The 19,264-nt window shown below is 38.4% G+C and overlaps 1 protein-coding gene across 1 annotated transcript in view; it reads left to right on the plus strand.

Moving 5' to 3' along the window:
- The window catches only part of LOC122801340 (receptor-type tyrosine-protein phosphatase eta-like), a 203,030-nt gene that overhangs the window by 115,317 nt on the left and 68,449 nt on the right, over nt 1-19,264 (plus strand). Inside the window, exon 3 of the mRNA XM_044070880.1 lies at nt 13,593-13,850. Within this exon, the coding sequence (XP_043926815.1) occupies nt 13,593-13,850 (258 nt within the window). The remainder of the gene's footprint in view (nt 1-13,592; nt 13,851-19,264) is intronic.

Consider the following 19,264-nt stretch of genomic DNA (forward strand, 5'->3'; position numbering starts at 1 on the left):
TAGACACGCATGTTCTCGATTTCTCGTTTCATGCTCTCAATAATTACAGATGATTACACTCAAGCAATAATGCCACACATTAGCCTATCATACTTCTTAATGTGCAAAATCTGCATCATGTTGGTATACCTGCTGCTCTATTAACTTTTTAAGGGACTTTCAGGCACTTTTAAAAATGTTCCCTAGTGTTGTCTAGTATTCCTTTCAACTTTGTCCTGAAGCCTCTCTCTCACACAGACACACCTCACACTCAACTGTACCTTAATTTACAGGATGATCCTACGGTTGCCTCATATAGGCATACCTCTCAATTGTCTAGAGATTTCTTGCACTGCAAGATTGAGAGGTATGCTTATAGGTGCCCTGTACCTTTCCCTTGTAACTCACAAACTTTTGAAGTACGTCAATACTGTCCAAGATTCTTATTACACAGAAAGTAAATTCTTATAATTTTAGTTTCTCACTTAGTGTAGTGAGTCGATTGTGCAGCTTCATGTGTCAAGGGTGCAGGGTTTGCAAGCCTTTCTAATTTAGTTTTAATTAATTGATTAATTATTGACATTTGATTATAAGAAAGTCCGACTGGGTAAGTACCCATTTTCAGTGGAGGCCTGGGGTGAAAAGCTCCAACGTATTACAAAAACATTTTAATAGCAATCATTTTACAATCTTCAAAATAATAAAAAGCATCTACAGTTTATATAATTAAACCAAGTTAGATATAATGTGAAAACGTTAGGAATAGTTACAACTTAGGTTCATAAGTTGATAGGTATATACTAGGCCCTTTATAAACCTAGCCATGCAATCCAACACAGCTGTGTCCCTGTGTATCATGTGTGTTTATTAGGAGGGGGTATGTTAGTTAGGAAGTTTCAATATGCTATGTGGGGGGATCTTAGTTTCAGCACTACTATCTTCCTCTGTCTATCAGAAACATGGGGAAAAAGACCCAGGGTGAATTTCTGATTTCCCATCCATTGGCCAAGAGTAATGTTAAATGGGGTTAACGATGGACTCTGCTTCACATGGATAGGGAGCCTGTCCCAGAGCATGGGGATCGTCTGAGACACATATCTGTCTCACAAACATGTCTTATTTATGTCTGAAGAAACATTTAAATCCTTGGATCTAATGTTTCTAATGCAGAAAAGGTTCAACAGAGTTGTATGGGAGGATGCCTTGTATGGCAGGCATAGATCACCTCTCAGTAATGTGTAGGAGACAGGGTACAGAGACAGGGCTTTCAGGTAATCTACATAACATAATGTGCTTGTATCCTGCATTCTTCTGGTAAGGAAATATATGTCTTCTCAGGTACATGCCAAATAAAGTAGCACTATGACTTCATTGGACATGGATGCCAAGCCCTAACTACCTTGGTCAGATGCTGGTCAAAGGCCAAATTACACTCTACATTTGTTTCCAGATTCCTGACTATTGGCTCAACTCTTAGGGGTATCTCATCAATGGACTAATTTGCTTGGGTGGTAGTTTTCCCAAAAGGCACTATAATGCTTTTTTTCTTTTTGAGTTTTAGTTTGTGTCTTTCGCACAAGTCATTTGTCTTTGTTAAACCCTCTTGTGAGATTTTGGTATCATGTGGTAATCTATGATAGTGCTGAATTTGTAGCCATTTGTGAACTTGGTCAGACAAAGGCCCTTGACATTAGCCTTTACCTCTGAGAAGTAGATGCCAAATAGGAGTGATCTCAGCACGAAGCTGTGAGGTACCCTGCTGGTGATTGGTCTCTTAGTGGAGGTGGTATCACCAGTCCTGACCTCTTGGTTCTGTATGTCATCCAGCTGGCAATCCAGTGAATTATGCAGGTGTTTATGTCCTGTTCAATGAGTTTGCCAACTATATCTGAGTGGATTATTGTATCAAATGCCTTAGCCAGGTCCAGGTCAGTGGTATGCACCATTTCTCTATCATCCATTGTTTTGTTGTCCTTCTCAAAAAAATCCACCAGTTTATTAGGCAAGACCTTCCCTTGCCAAAGACAAAGTGGTTTGGTCCAGTTTCTGAAAGTTGTCTGTGCCTTTGTTGATCATTTCCATGATACTGGATTAGTCAAACTAATAGTCTTGCAGATTTTGGAGATGGTTGATGGTCCACCCTTGTGAAGTGGGATAACCTTTGTAGTCATCCATTCTTGTCATACAAAGCCTGTTTTGAGGCTATAGTTGAAAAGTGACTCAAGTGTTCCCGATAGGTGATATTCCCAGCAATCTAGGAGGCATCCTGGCATATTATCAGGGCCCAATGAGGCTATGTTTTTGGTCTCAGTGAGTGCTGTCAGGATCTGCTCCCTGTTAATAGTTGTGGGGGTTATGCTATTAACTATTTCATGGCTAGAGTCAGGAGGGGGTTTTGGGTGAAGTTTGAGCTGAATTTATCAGCCAGCAAATTCAATATGTCACATTGCTCATTGGAGGTGGCACCACTGACCATCAGTTTGGCACACTATTGTGTGCTACCTTTGAAGTTTCAGACATAGCTCTAGAAGGCTTTGTAGTTGTCTTTAGCCTTTGTGGCTATCTTGACATACTAACTGGCCTTGATGGACTTAATTTGTACTCTTAGTTTCCTGTTTAGTTTACTTAAAGAACTTCTATCATTACAGGAGTTGCTCTTCCTGATTTTAGCTAAGACTTTTTTTCCTTTTGTTATATATCCTACTAAGGATAGGATTCTAACAGTGTGGTTTGTTATTAGAGCTTATTTTAGGCTTCTTCTAGTAGGTACAGCAGCCATTATACAGTCACAATGGCTGCACTGTGTGAAAAATTTTGCATAGGTTACTGTAAACTTGATGTTAGGAAAGACATTGTGTTTTGATAAACTATTGCTTAATAGGATGTATTGCTTTGGAATAATTCCTAACTATTACAGGTTTTACTGGGATTACCAAGCTGATTTTTAGTTTGAAGGAGACATCTTTGTATTCTGGCCTCACCAGTCTTGATTCTTCCATATTGGTGAGTACCAGGTCTAGTATGTTTGAACCTCGGCTAAATTTTCACACTATCTGATCAAGGTTATTTGTGTTAATAAAGTCCAGGAATTATTGTGCCTGTGAGTATGAGGCAGTGTATGTTTCACAGTCCATAGACAGGTACTTAAAGTCAACCATGACTAGGATATTTGGTTTAATGTTGACTGTCTCCAGTAAGTCTAGATATGAGCTAATTGATTCTAGGAACATAGAGGATGACCTATAGCTTGCTAGGATATGGTGTAGGACTTTGTCTTAAATGATTTGCACATGGATAAATTCCAGGGCATTTTCCTGTTTAACCAATGTAGAGTTATTGTTGCTGTTAATATAAATTAAGATTATGCCACATTTTGCCCGTCTATTCAGCTGAGGGTCTAAATGTGTGGAAGGCACTTAAGCCTTACACTGCTGGATTATTTTCTGTGGATTTAAACTATGTCTCCATCACGACACAAATGCCTATATTCTCCAGAGTGAGGACATCTTGTAGGCTGTGAAGTTTCTTGTTTAGGCTCCTGGCATTGAACTGTAAAACCTACAGGTTTCTTGGGTTTTATTAGCTATGCAAGTAGGTTAGTCAATTTGTTATTGCCTGAAAAAAGCTGTAATCAGGTGGATAAAATTTTAGCCAATATTTGGAGGCCTAAGGGAGACAGGTGCAAACCATCCTTTGCAAAGCAATGTGGTTTACTAACCATGTTCTCCCATGTTGACAAATATTGAATTCCCCCTGGAAAGACACCAGAAACTAAGCCAATTATTGAAGTCAGTTAACTTTTGTTCTTACTGTGGCATCATCCTTGGTGAAGTCAGAATGCTGCTCGATGCGAGGCACATACCTGCCTGCGGCACATATTCACAGAGATCAACAATGTATATGACAATGATTATACCCAGTTTATAGAGAAATTAAAAGTACATTACTATAATACAAACAGGAACTGCAGTATGAGGTGAGAGAAAACAAAGAGTGTTATGGTATAGTTAGAGAGAGAGAGAGAGCCAAGGGAGAAAAATTGGTTGAAGTAAGGAAGTAAGTGAAGACGGGAAAGTAAAGGAAGTATGAACAGGTACTTGTTCATGTTTAGGGTTATAGGTTATCCTGGGGCTGAGCAAGAACAGAGCTTGGTTTTGTCTGCAAAGTCTTTCAGAATGATTTTAAATGACTGGAAGGAGGGTATTGACCTGATGGATGCAGGTAATATATTCCAGGGCTTGTAACTTCGTATGAATAAAGACCATGCTCAGCAGATTTGATAGGTTTCTGGACAGAGAAGAATTTTGATCCTTGAATCATAATGATTGATGGGAACATAGTTTTGTAGAATGATATTTAGTACTGCACTTGCAGATGGATGTTGGATAATTTTATAGGTGTGGTAAGAAGCTGTGTATATGGGGTCTATATTAAAAGCCTGAAAGGACTAAAGATTGAGTGTATGTACATTGACACATAAAGGTCAATGTACATAAACAGTGAAACACTAAAACTGCAAAATTTAAAACCCCGAACATGTTTCCCAGTCAGCAGAACGATGGTGGGATAAGGAAATATATCCTGTTCCCCACTGTAGTGCGGCCTCGGAGTTGGTATATTTAGGTGTGGGGGGTGTGGGGGAGAAGCATATTAAATTAATTATTTAGTGTTATTTTTTAGTTACCTGTGTGTCGTATTCTGATGACAGAACCCGTTTAAATGTTTTTTCGTGAGACAGGGATTTGGGGAAAACATTTTATTTTTTTGGGTTGAGCATGAGCTGTGAGTTATAAAGCCATGTTTCATTGGCTGTTAAAGCTTCCTGCATATTTTTTGGGAGGTATGCTATGTTGGCAGATGTGCATATGATTTGGAGTCATATGAATATTGTATTAGGGAGGCTTGTTGTATGGATGTGGTAAAGGTGTTTGTGAGAATGTTAAAGAGGACGGAAGTGAGGATAGAGCCTTGTGGTACACTTGTGGTGATTAGAAAATATGGAGAGAGGGTAGAGTGTCATTTTACTGATCTATACTTATAGGTCAGAGTAGCTTTTGAACCACATAAGGGTGGGATAAAATAGACATAATGAGGACATTTGAAGTACAAGTTTGCTGTGACAAATACTGTTGAAGGTTTTAGACAAGTCTAGGAATAAGGAGACTAGTTTGATATTATCTCTGGCTTTATTGATGGTATCTGTAATGGTTAGAATTACAGTGTTAGGACTATGGGAGGGATAGAAGCCATGCTGTGTCAGGGTTAGGAGTTCTTCCTGCAGGAAGTAGCATAGCAATTGTTTCTGAATACAATTTTCAAGTATTTAGGAGAAGTGGGGTGAATATGATTGCTATAGTTCTAAAGATAGCAATGTCTGTTGAATTTCCACCTTTGTGTTGAGGAATAACTTGTGATTTTTTTTCCACAGAGAAGGAATGTAGGATTCCTGGATAACTTATTTATAATTACTGAGACAGGATAGGCAATGCTATTGACTGCTATTTTAAGGTACTCACTTTGAAGGTTATCAGCTGAAGTAGAGCATGGTTTGAGCTTGATTATAAGAGTACTTTTATATAGGATGTGTGCACAGGTATGAAAGTGAAAGTGGATGTGGTGACATGGCTGTTAGGCAGAGTTGGGATTAGATGTTAGGGAACCCTTAGTTAGAGATGCTATACTGTGTATGAAATAAGAGTTAAATTCTATAGCATTTCTGAGCAGTGAGTTATTGGGAGATGGGATATTGTTTAATTTTTGGCTGGTATGTACGATTTATTTAATGGCTACCAGAATTTTTTACAGTCACATTTACTATTGTTCTGAATGTTATAGTATATTTTTGTGTTCATTTATTTACTTGTTAGTATGATTGCTAGAATTCAGAAGTTTTTGAGATGTTTTGTTGTGTTACATTTTTGCTATTCTTTCTACACTTATTCTCAACCCTGCATTAATATTTTAGTCTTATTTGATAGCCAAATTTCATTATTTGTTTTTAGTCTTTTCCATCTAGAAGGTGCAAGGTTGTTTAGGATATTTAAGAAAGTTGTATTGAATTCATGTACAGTTTCATCTAATGGGATTCATTTTAGGATGTTCCAGTTAGAAGATAGATTATAGTAGCATGTTTAGCTGCAATGCTTTGTGAGCTGCTGTTCTCTGCCAAGTATTGCTGACTTCTGTCTGCATTTGATTTTGGATTGGAGTTATTCATTTAAGGATTAGTTACTTCCATTTTCTTTAAGTTTTACTGTTATATTGTATTTTGATTTGTTTTAGTCTTTTATTCTTTTTGGAGTTTTAAGAGGTCTTGGCTAGAGTCAGTTAGAAAAGAAATCTTTTGCAAACCGTGAATAAAATCCAGCTAATGAGTAAAAGGAGCTGAGGAATAGCATTCCTCAGTTAACTACAAGTATTTAGTGGCACCTTTAGCTGTAATGTTGTGTGAATTGCTGTTCTCTGTCTATGTATTGCTGATCTCTGTCTACATTTGATTTTTCCCATGCACCGTCCCTGCTCCTGTTGTGCCATGAAACTTGGTGGCTGGACACTCCCCCAGGTCTCACCTCATCAACTCATTCTACTGAGCACTGAGAGATCAACTGACAAGGCCCTTCCATTGTTTCTTAAACTTGAATTATCTTATGTTTCCTACTATTTTTTGCTGCCTTATTTGCATTTTCTGTTTCAATGGAGGACAATATTCCTGTACTAAGATTTTGAAAATGAGAGAGGTAAGAAGTGCAGTATCTCTGCTGTTTATGGGTAACATTTCGAATTGCCACCTATCCATTTTTTTTTTGCAGACGATCCAGAAATCAAATTGATTTTCTGGTAGTCCAGAAAACACTGTACAAACTCTGGTATTCTGTTTCAAAAAAGGAAACAGACTATCGGAGTTTGTTAAATTGGCTGATTTATGCTGCTTTTTTTACAGAAAGCATAGCAAATTGGCTGAAAGCAAGCATCAGGAATGGAAAAAAGAGGGAGTTCCCACCAGCTGATGTCACAGTGATGTCACAAAACAGGCGGGGCATGGGTAGGAGATGGACATGAATGGGCAGAGTTACGGGTGATGTGAGGGGTGTGGCATTAGTCTTGTTTCAGCCACAACAAAAGGTGGCAACCCTAATAGCATTTAACATTTTTAAGTAAGTTATACTGATGACTGTAAGAATTTCATAGAAACACAAAACGACTTCTTTTGTTACCTGGACTCTGCAGTTTGTGAGTATTAGAGCTGGAATGTAAGGAAAGCAGTTTAGCAATATATTATGTTAGGGTGGTAACGTCAATGCTCTTACCTATTGCTAGGGTGCTTTGGTCATGTGGTTGAAGTCCAAATGATAAAAAATGCTAGTTACGCGTAAACTTCTGTCACCCACATCCAAAGTATATTGCTATTATATAGTAATAATATTTAAAAAAAGTCTAACCTATTTAGTAATAGTACTTTGTGCTACAACTTAATTTCTTTTGTAGCTCCAGTTTCAACTGCAAGTCATCAAGGACATCATGCCTGTGTGCTACAGTTCATGCATACTTCTGTGTACATGATGCATTTTATGTATTTAATTTTTTATTTATTTAAGCATAAGCTCAGGGAATTGTTTTTACTGAATCATCTTGTATAGATATACTTAATCTGTAATTTGCTAATGCATACCTAAATTTATACAGTTTCTTAACATTTGATAATCAAATTAATTTCAGTTTCTGGAAAGATTTTTTGAACATGAACTTTTAGCTTCCTATTAGGAAAGAACTGAATACATGTATTTTAAAATGGGTTCCCATCCTGATGGCTGATTGAAAATTGAGACAGTAAAAGTCAACAACTGATACACCATGCAGCTCTGGTGGCATACAGGGATAACGCCCTGACTATGACCCAGGTGACCCAAGTTTGATTAGTGGCCAGGGCATTTGCCAGAGATGGCAGGGGGGATGGGATATGACTATCATGGGGGAGGGTATGTGCTGAAGTCTTTTCCAACTGAGCTCTAGCAGAGACTGGTGCTCATGGAAGTTGGATATCAGGCTTAAGGATGAGATAGATGATTAGTGCATGCCTTTTAGGACCCAGGGGTGGAGCATGCCATAATTTCCTAAGTCCAGCCATTCATAGCTTGAGCGAGGCATATAGGGGGTGGGACATAGGCCAGCAAAATCCCATACTCCATGGATGATTGTAAGACTTCCAATACTTGGTCCACACCTCTGCTCTGTGTAAGTATAAACTCATAAGTTGAGCCCTCAGATGGATGGTGGATAGGCTTATTGGGTGAGGATGAATAATCTGAGTGAAAAAAAACACTTTGCTAGAATCTACCATTGCTAAAATCTTCTATTTTTCTGACTGAGTGTGCTTCTTAAACAATCTAGAAATATAGAGCCGATATGTATATTTTTGGCACTTTTTAACTGTTCAGAGTTCTGCACTGTCTTAATTTTTGCTTGACTGAATTATTTATATATTTGCTGTCATTGTTTTCTGATACTCTGTCTCCATCTTGATTTTTTCTTAATTTACTGCTTTCTGTACTTGTTTTTAGTCATTTTTAATTTAATTGCATTTGAATTTTTACTGCTGCTTTAGCTGCTTTTCTGTAAAAAAAAAGTTGTTTCTTGCCTTTCCTGTAACTAGTCTAGTCCAGATACAGATTTGCTGTATCCAGGACTGTTTGTGAGCTTCTGAGCCCCCCCCAAGCCCTTCTGTGTTGAAGAGAAGACTTCTAGCTTATCAGTGGGAGTGGTACGCACTAGGTAGCCTACCTACCACAAGTGGAGCGGTTTCTGGCCCAGAAATTGTAGTTTATTGGCTGTTTGGGCAGTTTTTACATCCCTTTCAACATTCTGGTTTAAAAGCCCACTTTTGCATGAGTTTGCGCTGCCTAGCTGAAATAAAGTATTACTGATGCCAGAAAGTTTGCTCTTTAGTTTTTCCCTTAGATCTTGCTAATTCTTTCTCTTTTGCACTTCAAATAGCCTAATCACTTTGCACTTCAACAGGTTTTTGTAGCAATTATTGTAGCACACCTAAGTGCCATCAGCACTAGACATTCTTCACGGAAATAGTTCCAGTACTTAGTAGTTATGACCACCCCTCCTGGCATGATTAAAGGTCAGTTGCCTGTGATTTCTCCTATTAATCTGGTGCACTTGGGCATCCTCTTACCTCCCAACACTCAGACTTGTGAGAGATGCACTTATATCACCAAATTGGAAGCTATGCACAATTAAGCCAAGACTAGACTAGCTGGCCAAGAGGAGAAGGTCAAAACCTGCAACACACCACATGGAACACATAGCCCTCTAGAACACCCACTATCACAGCTCTCACATAAAAATGCAAACCACGCACCCCCCTTTGAGGAGGATCTCAACAGAAATTTACCCAAACAGCAGAGATCTCCAAGACAGAAACACACTTGACCACCACAACACATCACAGACCACAGGACACATAGCTCACCTCCACAGTGTGCCCCTCAACCTAAGCCCCTAAGGCTAAACACCTTGCCCAATACACTAATCATAGGTGACTCAATAGTGAGGCACACAGATGTCCCACTCACTAGGTTGAATAAGGAAAAGGTAACACTCAACTGTCTATCAGGTGCCAGAATCTGACACATAGCACATGCACTCAGGTCACTCCACAATAAGTACAAGGATGACCCTGTCATTGTCCATGTGGGTGTGAATGACCTGAGGATTACCTCCCTGGACTACATGAAAAGAGACATGGTGGAGCTCTCGGATTATGTGGCCCAGTCCAAACAAAAATGATTGACTTCAACAATTGACTAAGTTTCTGTTGTCATTCTAAGGGGATCTAGTATCTGTCTGCTTGGGATGACATGACTAACAGACCTCGATGCTTTTCCAGAGATGGCCTGCATCTGTCAACCCTGGGTTTCTGGGTATTGGCTAAGGCTCTTGCCACCTCTATAGTGCCTTTTTTACTCAGTGTTCCAAAGAACAAATTGCCACCATAACAGCTATAAATAAATGTAATCTGGGGGTCATGCTGCTCAATGCTAAAATTCTAAATCTCAAGATGCACTTACTTGAACAACTCATCAAAATGGAGAACATCAACATTTGTGCTGTAACCAAGACCTGGTTTAAAGTGGCAGAAAGCACCTGTGCTACCAGGCTATAACTCATTCCACACCTTTCGGTCCCAAAACATGGACAGAAGCTCCAAAGGTGGTGGTGTCTCCATACTCATAAAGGATATGCACACCTCCAGACTAGTAGTGCCCAACATAATGCATCTGATATACTTCAGGTACAACTAACATTGGGTAAGACGTCAATCCAGATCATAGCCTGCTATAGGTCTCCAACCATGTCCCTAGACTGTCACTCCATGTTCCTAAGCACCCAGGAATCTATCAAGGTCCAACCCAACACTGTCTTACTAGGAGACTTCAACTACCCCTCCATCAACTGGGAAACCTACTCAAGCACCAATACACTGGCCCAACACTTCATGGAATTCATCAATTCAAATGCCCTGGACCAGCTCATTCTGACCCTCACTAGAGGAAGCAACATCCTTGACCTGGTTATTACTAACATGGGCAATCATTGCTCTACACCAATAGTCAATCCCTCCCTGGTCAGATCCGACCATAAACTAATCACCATGGAAATCCACATCTCACCCACACCCCCCTGCAAAAGTAACTACCTTGAAAAAACTTCTCCAAATCTGACTTTGGACTCCTAAAAACAGAGGTGGCTAACTTCACGACACCCATGCCAATGGAAAACAGCTGCATGACTGCCGAATCATACACCAATGCACTTTACGAACATGTACATAAATGCATGGAACTAGCTGTAGCCAACTGAACCAGTATGCTATCCTCCAAAAAAAGGAAGTCAATCTGGTGGTTCCTTGCCATTAATAGACTCTACAACAGAAGGAAGAAACTGTTGCAGAAAAAGGTGAAGTCCCAAGACTAGAAAAACTCCCTTATTAGCCTCATCAAAAAGTTGAGATCCCTCATCAAATACTTTAAAGCCAGCTATGAAGGCAGCATTGCGGCAGACACTAAAAACAATCACAAAACCTTCTATAGCTATATCAAGAACCTCCATGGCAATACTCAGATTTGCTCTGAGTTACTGCACAATGGTACCTCCTATACTGAGCCAACAGATATTGTCAACATACTGGCCGACAGATTCAGTACCAACTTTACCCCTCTCTCCTCCCTAAAGGACCAATCACAGTACCAGAAAAATGCCAGGCACCCAGCATTACTGCAGCACAGGTTAAAGCTGCATTGTCCAAGGCCAAGAATACAACTTCCATGGGACCCAATAATATCCTTGGCTGTGTTCTACATGAGCTACAAAGTGAACTGGCACCACATCTGTGCGGCCTGTTCAGTCACAGCCTCACCTCAGGCTTTGTCCCTACTGAATGGTGCACTGCCACAGTCATCCCTCTCCATAAAGGGGGAGTGACTACAGACCCTGGGAATTATCGCCCCATTAGCCTGACAAGTCTGATATGTAAAGCTATGGAGTGCATCATCATGGACCTGATTAACAAAGATATAGGAAATCTTCAAACTCTAGACCCCACACAATTTGGCTTTGTGAAAGAGAGATCATGCCTGCTCAACCTGGTTGATCTCTTTGAGTCAGTCACCAGGGCTGTGGATGAAGGTAAGGCAGTGCATACAGCCTACCTCAATCTGGTCAAGGCTTTTGAGACAATTCCTCACTCAGGAATTATTGATAAACTCACCAAACTAGGCATCAACCCCTATATCACTAGGCTGGTTGCAAATTGGCTCACAGATAGAACACACAATGTGAAAGTAGTAGACTTCAAGTCAGACTACTGACTAGTCATGAGTGGAATCCCACAGGGATTGGTCTGGGTCCTCTTCTGTTCGGCAACTACTTCTCAGAAGTCCAGGCCAACACAAAGGGACTCTGGCTGACCAAGTTCCCAGATGACTGCAAGCTGGGAACCATTATTAACTCCCCAAGTGATGCAGACATCCTACAGAAAGGCCTCACTGAGACCAATGACTGGTGTAGAAACCATGGCCTTAAGCTTAATGCCAAAAAATGCGTCATCATCCCCTTTGGTAAAAACTCAGTTCCCACTAATTACCACATACATGAGAGCCCACTGAATACTGAAGGCATTGTAAAAGATCTGGGGATGCAGGTTGACAGTGACTTCTCCTTCGACCACCACATTATCACTGTGGTCAGAAAGTTCTTCTATGTGATACATCTCATTACCAAGGGTTTTGCATCCAGGAAGAAAGAGGTCTTCATCTCTCTCTCTCTATTCTTCCTTCATTAGACCAGTCATCAAGTATAATGCCCCATTTGGCATGTACCTCACTAGACACCTTCAATAGCTGGAGAGGCCACACCTATGAAGAGGATCCTAGGCATTAAACGCATGTCCTACATGGACAGACCCAAAAAACTCCAGCGATTCTCTGTCTCATATCGCCTACTTAGACACAATCTCTGCTTGACTTACAAAGCCATGTCTGACCCAGCTCTGTTAGAAATGCTACATCTAAAGAAATCCCAGTCCCTCCACACCACATCCTCCAGAGACCTCAACCTCATTACCATAATTATCAGAATATGCTGATGGGACAGGTTCCTCACCCAGAGACCACTCATGCTTTGGAATAGACTTCCCATACATGTCAAGCAGAGCATCTCACTGACCCTCTTCAAGAAAAATCTTGATGAGTGGATGGGTAATAGAAAGTTCACCCTGGGGATCACTCCAGCGGCTCAACTTGATAGAGGCACTGGGAACTAACATTGGGCGACATGATGCCAGGGTACTTCTATAGGCTAGGCTTGTAAAGGCTCCAGGGCCATTAGCCTAGTACACACCTATGAACCTATGAGCCTATGAAAAACAGGAGTCTGGATGGAAATAAAATAACTGCTAACACCAATTATTAAAAAAATGAACAAAACAGCACTAAAACAGATTTTTTTAGGGAGCACAAGCACCTCGTAATCTTCATGTGAGAGATATCCCACACATCCCTTATTTAATTATGCCAACTCTGAGGTTACACATTTTAGAGAGATGATAGAAAATTTTCCCTTTAATAGTTATAAGATCTTAAAATTAGAAAACTCTGTTATGTTCAGACTGGTGACTATATTTAGCTGTTAAATTGGAATGCTCGCAAATGCATATTGTTGTCAGCTACAGTATTGTGAAGGTGACATGATACAACATTTCATATTGTAAACATTTTTTAATTTTTTTTTTTTTTTTGATTGGCTTATTTTTAATGTCATACAAATGCTATTAGATGTTCTAACAAAATATAATTTGTTTTCATTGTTGTCATTGCCGGTGTTGTTAGTGTTGCATCCCTTATGCAGTAGTTATCTTTATTACATTTACTTTGTTTAGGTGGGTGTTTTAGTTTTCTGTCCATTTCCAAGTTTAATGATTTAATGTCCAAGTTTAATGATTATTGACACATATCTTCTTACTTGGGCACATTTTGGTGATGTGTATGATCATTTGAACCTTGCAGATTTGCCATCTCTTTTACAAATCTGATATCCTTGTGTTACAGCATCTACAACAGTGTCTCCTGGGAATTCTACTTACAGCAAGAGCAGTTCAATATCTACAAATTTACCAAACAGCAATGTAGTATCCACAAATTCATCCAACAGCAATTCAGTATCAACAAATTCATCCAACAGCAATTCAGTATCCACAAATTCATCCAACAGCAATTCAGTATCAACAAATTCATCCAACAGCAATTCAGTATCAACAAATTCATCCAACAGCAATTCAGTATCAACAAACTCAGGAAACATTGCAGGTATTTCAGTTTTACCCACTTATGCACATAACATAAGCAACAATGTTTCACTTGTTTCTCATTTTGGGAAAGATGCATCTTTGTTAGTATTTTTTTAGATAATGCAGCAACAAAAAAGGAGGTATCAAGCTTTAAAAATGTTTAGATGGCTCTGCCAGGACCTAACAAGTTCTGAGTACACTCCACCACCTTTCAAAAATTTACTATATATTTCTGTCATTTGTCAGGAAACTTTACATCAGAGTCAATCTGCCCACGTTCCAGATGCTATTTACTTCTCATCTGGCTTGAAATTTTAAATCAGAGTCAACCTGGCCACATTCCTGATCTGTGACACCAGCAGAGATACAGGAGTATGTTCCCAGACTTAAACCTAACAAAATCTGTCGCTTGTAAGCCTTACCTGCATATCAGTATGAAGAACTCCACCTTCCTACAAAACGTTAATGAATAAACAAAGTGCAGATCGATTTTCTTAGGGTCAGCACTACTTTCCCATCCATTAAAGCCAAATAAAAGTATCATCAAACTGTCTTCCTATTGATTATCCCCTTATGAACAAGGACTATAAAATCTTTATGTCCATATAAGCAAAAATATGTCAGTTTATTCTTCTTCGTTGATACACAAATACCTCAGACTATATACAAAAGGCTTTGATGAAATGAAACTATAGTAACATGGAAAAACCTCAGGCAGCAGCAGTCCCATAGCACAGAGGGAAAGGATGTTACTGTGTAACAGACAACCCATGTTCGATTAGCAGCAAAGGCATTAGACGGGCTGTTGGGGGGGATGGATGGGAGAGGTTGCCATTGGCTTGCTGATCATGGGGCAGAGGCAGCCTAGGCTGAGTGCAATAAAGGAGCATTGCAATCCTGAAGAGCTCTGATGCTGTTTAACTGGAGTTTGTACATGTGTAGAAGCACATATGGAATTCCCCTAATGGTCAATTGCGGGTAAGAAAAATCCAACTAATACTATACCTCTAATACTGAAAAAACATCTTGTAAACAATACTTGTCCTATGTATTTGAAGTTTCACATTGCCTAAAAGTTTCATAGGTCTTTATTAACTGACTCAATAACCTTTATTTAAAGCTAGTAACCACAGTTAAAGAAGGATAGTTTTGATCTTACACCATTCATTTCTTTAAATGTGGTCACAGTAAGACTGCCCCCCTTGCTTACCATTTGCTAGTGCTATATTAATTTCTGAGTACTTAGTTTTAGTTGATGATTGTCAAAAGCATGCTCTCTGAATCATAGGGGGGATGCACTTCCTTATCTAGTGGTTACCCAGTGAATCATTCTATCATACATTAGGCAGATATAGATATGAGGAAAAATTATATCCCTTCTGTTCAGAGCTCTTCTGAACACATGAATAGTTTACTTATAGACATATGGATAATAATAATTTAGGACCTAGAAACATCTGAAAAAGGACTTATTTCAGCATTATTTATTTTATTATTTTATTGATTTAACATTTGGGGACTGGAAGAGACTGACTGGGTCAGAAACCCATTTTCAGCAGAGGCCCAGGGAGAAAAGCTCCATAACAAACTACATCATAGGATATTATAAAAACACAGAAAACACAAATTAGATCCATTTCAAGCCTTAAAGAACCAATTAAAAGTATTGCCAGATACTCTCTACTTGTCGTTGGTACTATTTCCCTCTCCCTCCCTAAATATTTTGAGGGGAACTCACTGACTTTGCTGGACTAATAAGTTGTAAACATACTTGAGGTTCGGGGATAATTTTTACTTTTCTCTTTTAATATGGATTATTGGCTAAGCTTGTCGTGGTCTGCAGTCTGTTTGTCTAGTACTTATCTATGAATATATGAACTTATTTAAAGTTAAAGTGGACATTAATGACTAAATCCTAATAAAACTGTATCTTGACGTTTTGGCGCAGAACTTTAAGAAAGCTAAAGAAAGAAGCTGGCCAGTTATGAGAGGCTATACTTACTATTTTAACATACCTTAGGCTCACTGTCCCTCCTTAAGCATTTTATATAACCTCTCAGGCACAGACAGTTACATTCTCACAGTCAAATTAACATCTCCTTATTCTCCAATTAGATCATGTCACCACTTTTTTCATTAAATGTTTAACTCATTTATAGCAATTCTGTACTGAATTTGTTCTTTAGAGTAATCATACCCTGTTTAAAATAATTCTTGAAAATCCAAAGCAGTTCAGTCATCAGTGACTTCTGGCCCAGCCATCAGGGTCTCTAAGCATTTATCAGAGACATCTGATCCAGTTATCAGGGTCTCTGACCAAGTTATCAAAAACATCTAACACAATCATCAGTGGCTTGATTACTAATGTTGATCTAACCCAGTTGTTAAGGATTTAGATACCTGTTTTAATAACAAACAGTTCTTTGACCTCCGTATCCCTGTTGTGTAGAAAATCCTTATACCTAGTACAGGTTATCCATATCTGTATTTCTTGAAGGTCCAAAGTCTTAGTGCTGCTTATTCTTCCCTTATTAGCCCCATAATTAAATATAATGCATGTATTGGCATATAGCTCACCAAATACTTAAACCATCTAAAGACAGTTCAGGTGTTTCCTGTCCAAGAAAATTTCAGGTCTTTGAATTCTTAGCTACTCAGACAATATTGACAATACTAGGCAATAAGCCATATTGACCTACTCTGTCTTTTATACATTCTTGAAGAATCATCTTTGCTTAGTCATCCATGCTGTGAATGACTCCATACTCTTTGAATGCTTTCATCTAATTAGAACTTGTGATAAAGCAAGCATTTGCCATAGAAACCTAAACTGTACCTGTACCTTCACATTAAGAATGCCAAGTGATACAAGAGGCAGCTAACTCAATCTATCCTCCTATTTCAATATATTTTACACTTACATATCAAACATAGTGTTCCCTGCCAACCTTTAAAACACTTATGTATGAGTAGATGAGTGATTGTAAAATTTTGTCCTGTGATATGTGGGGAACATCTACATAATGGAGGACTCTACTAATCTCCCACAAACACTGGATGATATGGTTACATTTTCCAAAGGTTTCTTTGGCTCTAAGCTTGGTAAGAATTTAGGAATATATCAGCTTATTTATATGTACTACTTGGTTATAATAAATCATAGTTTTATCCACTTAGAATACTTATTTATTATCCTTTTCTAATTAATACAAACAATCTCTAAAAATAAAGATAATTCCTCTCCATGTTAAAAATTGTGTAAAGTACCGTTTAACCCCTCCCCCATATATATTATAGTCTAGCTGCCATAAGCTTTAATACAGGAGCAATGGATATAGTGTCATTTAATCCTGGGGTTTCAGTGGCATCTAAAATTAGTTGCAGTATAATTCCCTGTACTCAGTCTTAGTCTCCCTAGGACCACCTCTAGGTCTTTAGTAATTTCTTCTAAAATGAAAAATATAAAATCCCATTTTTACACAGTGTTTTATGTCTCTAAAGGTATCATTTTTCCTTTTAATGCCATAAAAATGTACATATATTCTTTTTAGAAAACTTAAAAGAACAAGAACAAATTTCTTAACATTTGTTATTTTTGAGCATATGTAGAGGGTATATATGTATTGTTCTCTAAGATGTCCTTCATATTCTGACCTCTAGTTAGAAAAAGATGGGAAATGGAATTTTAAGATACTTGATGGGCAATAGGAGACTCTAGTTTGAATGTTATTCAACATAAGATGGGTTTACATTACACAGTTATTTGTTGAGGTTTTGTTTTTATTATTTACCATTTATCAATTATTGTTTTTAACAGTAAGTCATAAAAGAATTTAAAAATGTTTTTAGTAATGCACCATTAGGATATGTTTTATCTTTTTTATCTTAAAGAGTTTATATATATATATATATATATATATATATATATATATTTTTTTTTTTTTTTTTACTGTATTCATAGGTCTGTTGCTGCTTTTTATGCCTTTCATGTATTCACACTTTTTATTTTCATTCTCACTGTATTTTTAACTCATTCTTATTGTAAATGTATTAGAGTTTAGAACTGATTTTTATCTAGTTTTTAGCCCTCTTTTTATTTAAGCATTGAAGATCGAATGGACTGACCATGCATTTATTACACAATTATTTATGTATTAGTTTTGATTTTATTTTGGTTATATGTTCCACGGTGGTGGTGCTGCGGTAGCGTTGTTGCCTCACAGTAAGACATTGTCCTGTTCGATTCTCAGCTAAAGCGTCTTCTGTGTGGAGACATGCGTGAATGGGTGTACCTTCGTTGAAGGTTGTGTGTCAGGGCCGGCAACTCGGTACGTAAAAATCTGCTGCTAATCATTAGCGGACCGGAGTTCCACTGTGGCGACCCCTAACCAGGAAAAGCAGAAAGATACAACAAATGTAAATAAGGTCAGCCAGTAATATGTTACTGGATGATTATTAGTTTGCACACACTGCTGGTGATAGTTGGTAGGAAATGACCTAATAAAAGGGGAGTATTAATGAGACTGACGTTACCTAATTTTCAAATGCCTTTTCTTTGAGTATTGATAACAATGGAGGTGAACAGCTTAAGCATCAGGAAGTGCAGGTGCAGAGCCACTTACATGCTGAATGCAGTCCCATTTTTTCACATGGGGTCAGGGTGTCACATCAAAAGTGATAGAGACAATGTTTGCACTGCTGGATGGCTACATAAAACAATACGTTACTAGCTTTTTTTGCAAACCTTGTCCCAGTGAGATTTTTGTAGTGAGATTATTTTAACTTCGTATACCTTTTCTTTGAGTATTGACAATACTGGAGGTGAATGGTACAGGTGCATAGCCACTTACATGAGGAATGCAAGTATCCATTTGCAGTCTTCCAACTACCATTTTGTATGCCTGGAATGGGATGGTTACTATGTTAGGAAACTCAATCAAAATTAATTTAATTATTTGCAGTGTAGTTGATTGACAGGTGGCTTCTCAGTTCCTTAACAATGAAAAGCCTGGGAAAAAATTTAATAATAGCTGTATATGATAAAGCATGTGAGTGAGAATGTTCAGGCTGCAACCTAGACCTGTTGATCCTCTCCAGCCTCTGATATGTTTATTGAAATCATTTTCTTGCAAGAATGTGTGCCACATGCCAAAAACCTTCTTTGTAGCTAGGTAGTAACACATTTAAAATTAATCACCCAATATACTACAAGTTTAGAAAGGAAGCAGTGGCAATGATGAGAAAAAGCAATAGAAGGCTTAGTAGGTCCAGGGTGGCATCTAGCAGTGGAAGAAGCATAAGCAGAAGATGGCTGAACAAGAAGCAATATCAACTGGCCGAGAAAACATAGTAATGGGGATAAGTGGGATATCAGTCAGTAAGAGCAGGGGATGGCATGTTTATCTTGGGATATATGTTGTTTACAAATGGCAA

The sequence above is a fragment of the Protopterus annectens genome, chromosome 4.part1 (genome assembly GCF_019279795.1).
Source record: "Protopterus annectens isolate FY-2018-M chromosome 4.part1, PAN1.0, whole genome shotgun sequence".
NCBI classification, from domain to species: Eukaryota; Metazoa; Chordata; order Ceratodontiformes; family Protopteridae; genus Protopterus; species Protopterus annectens.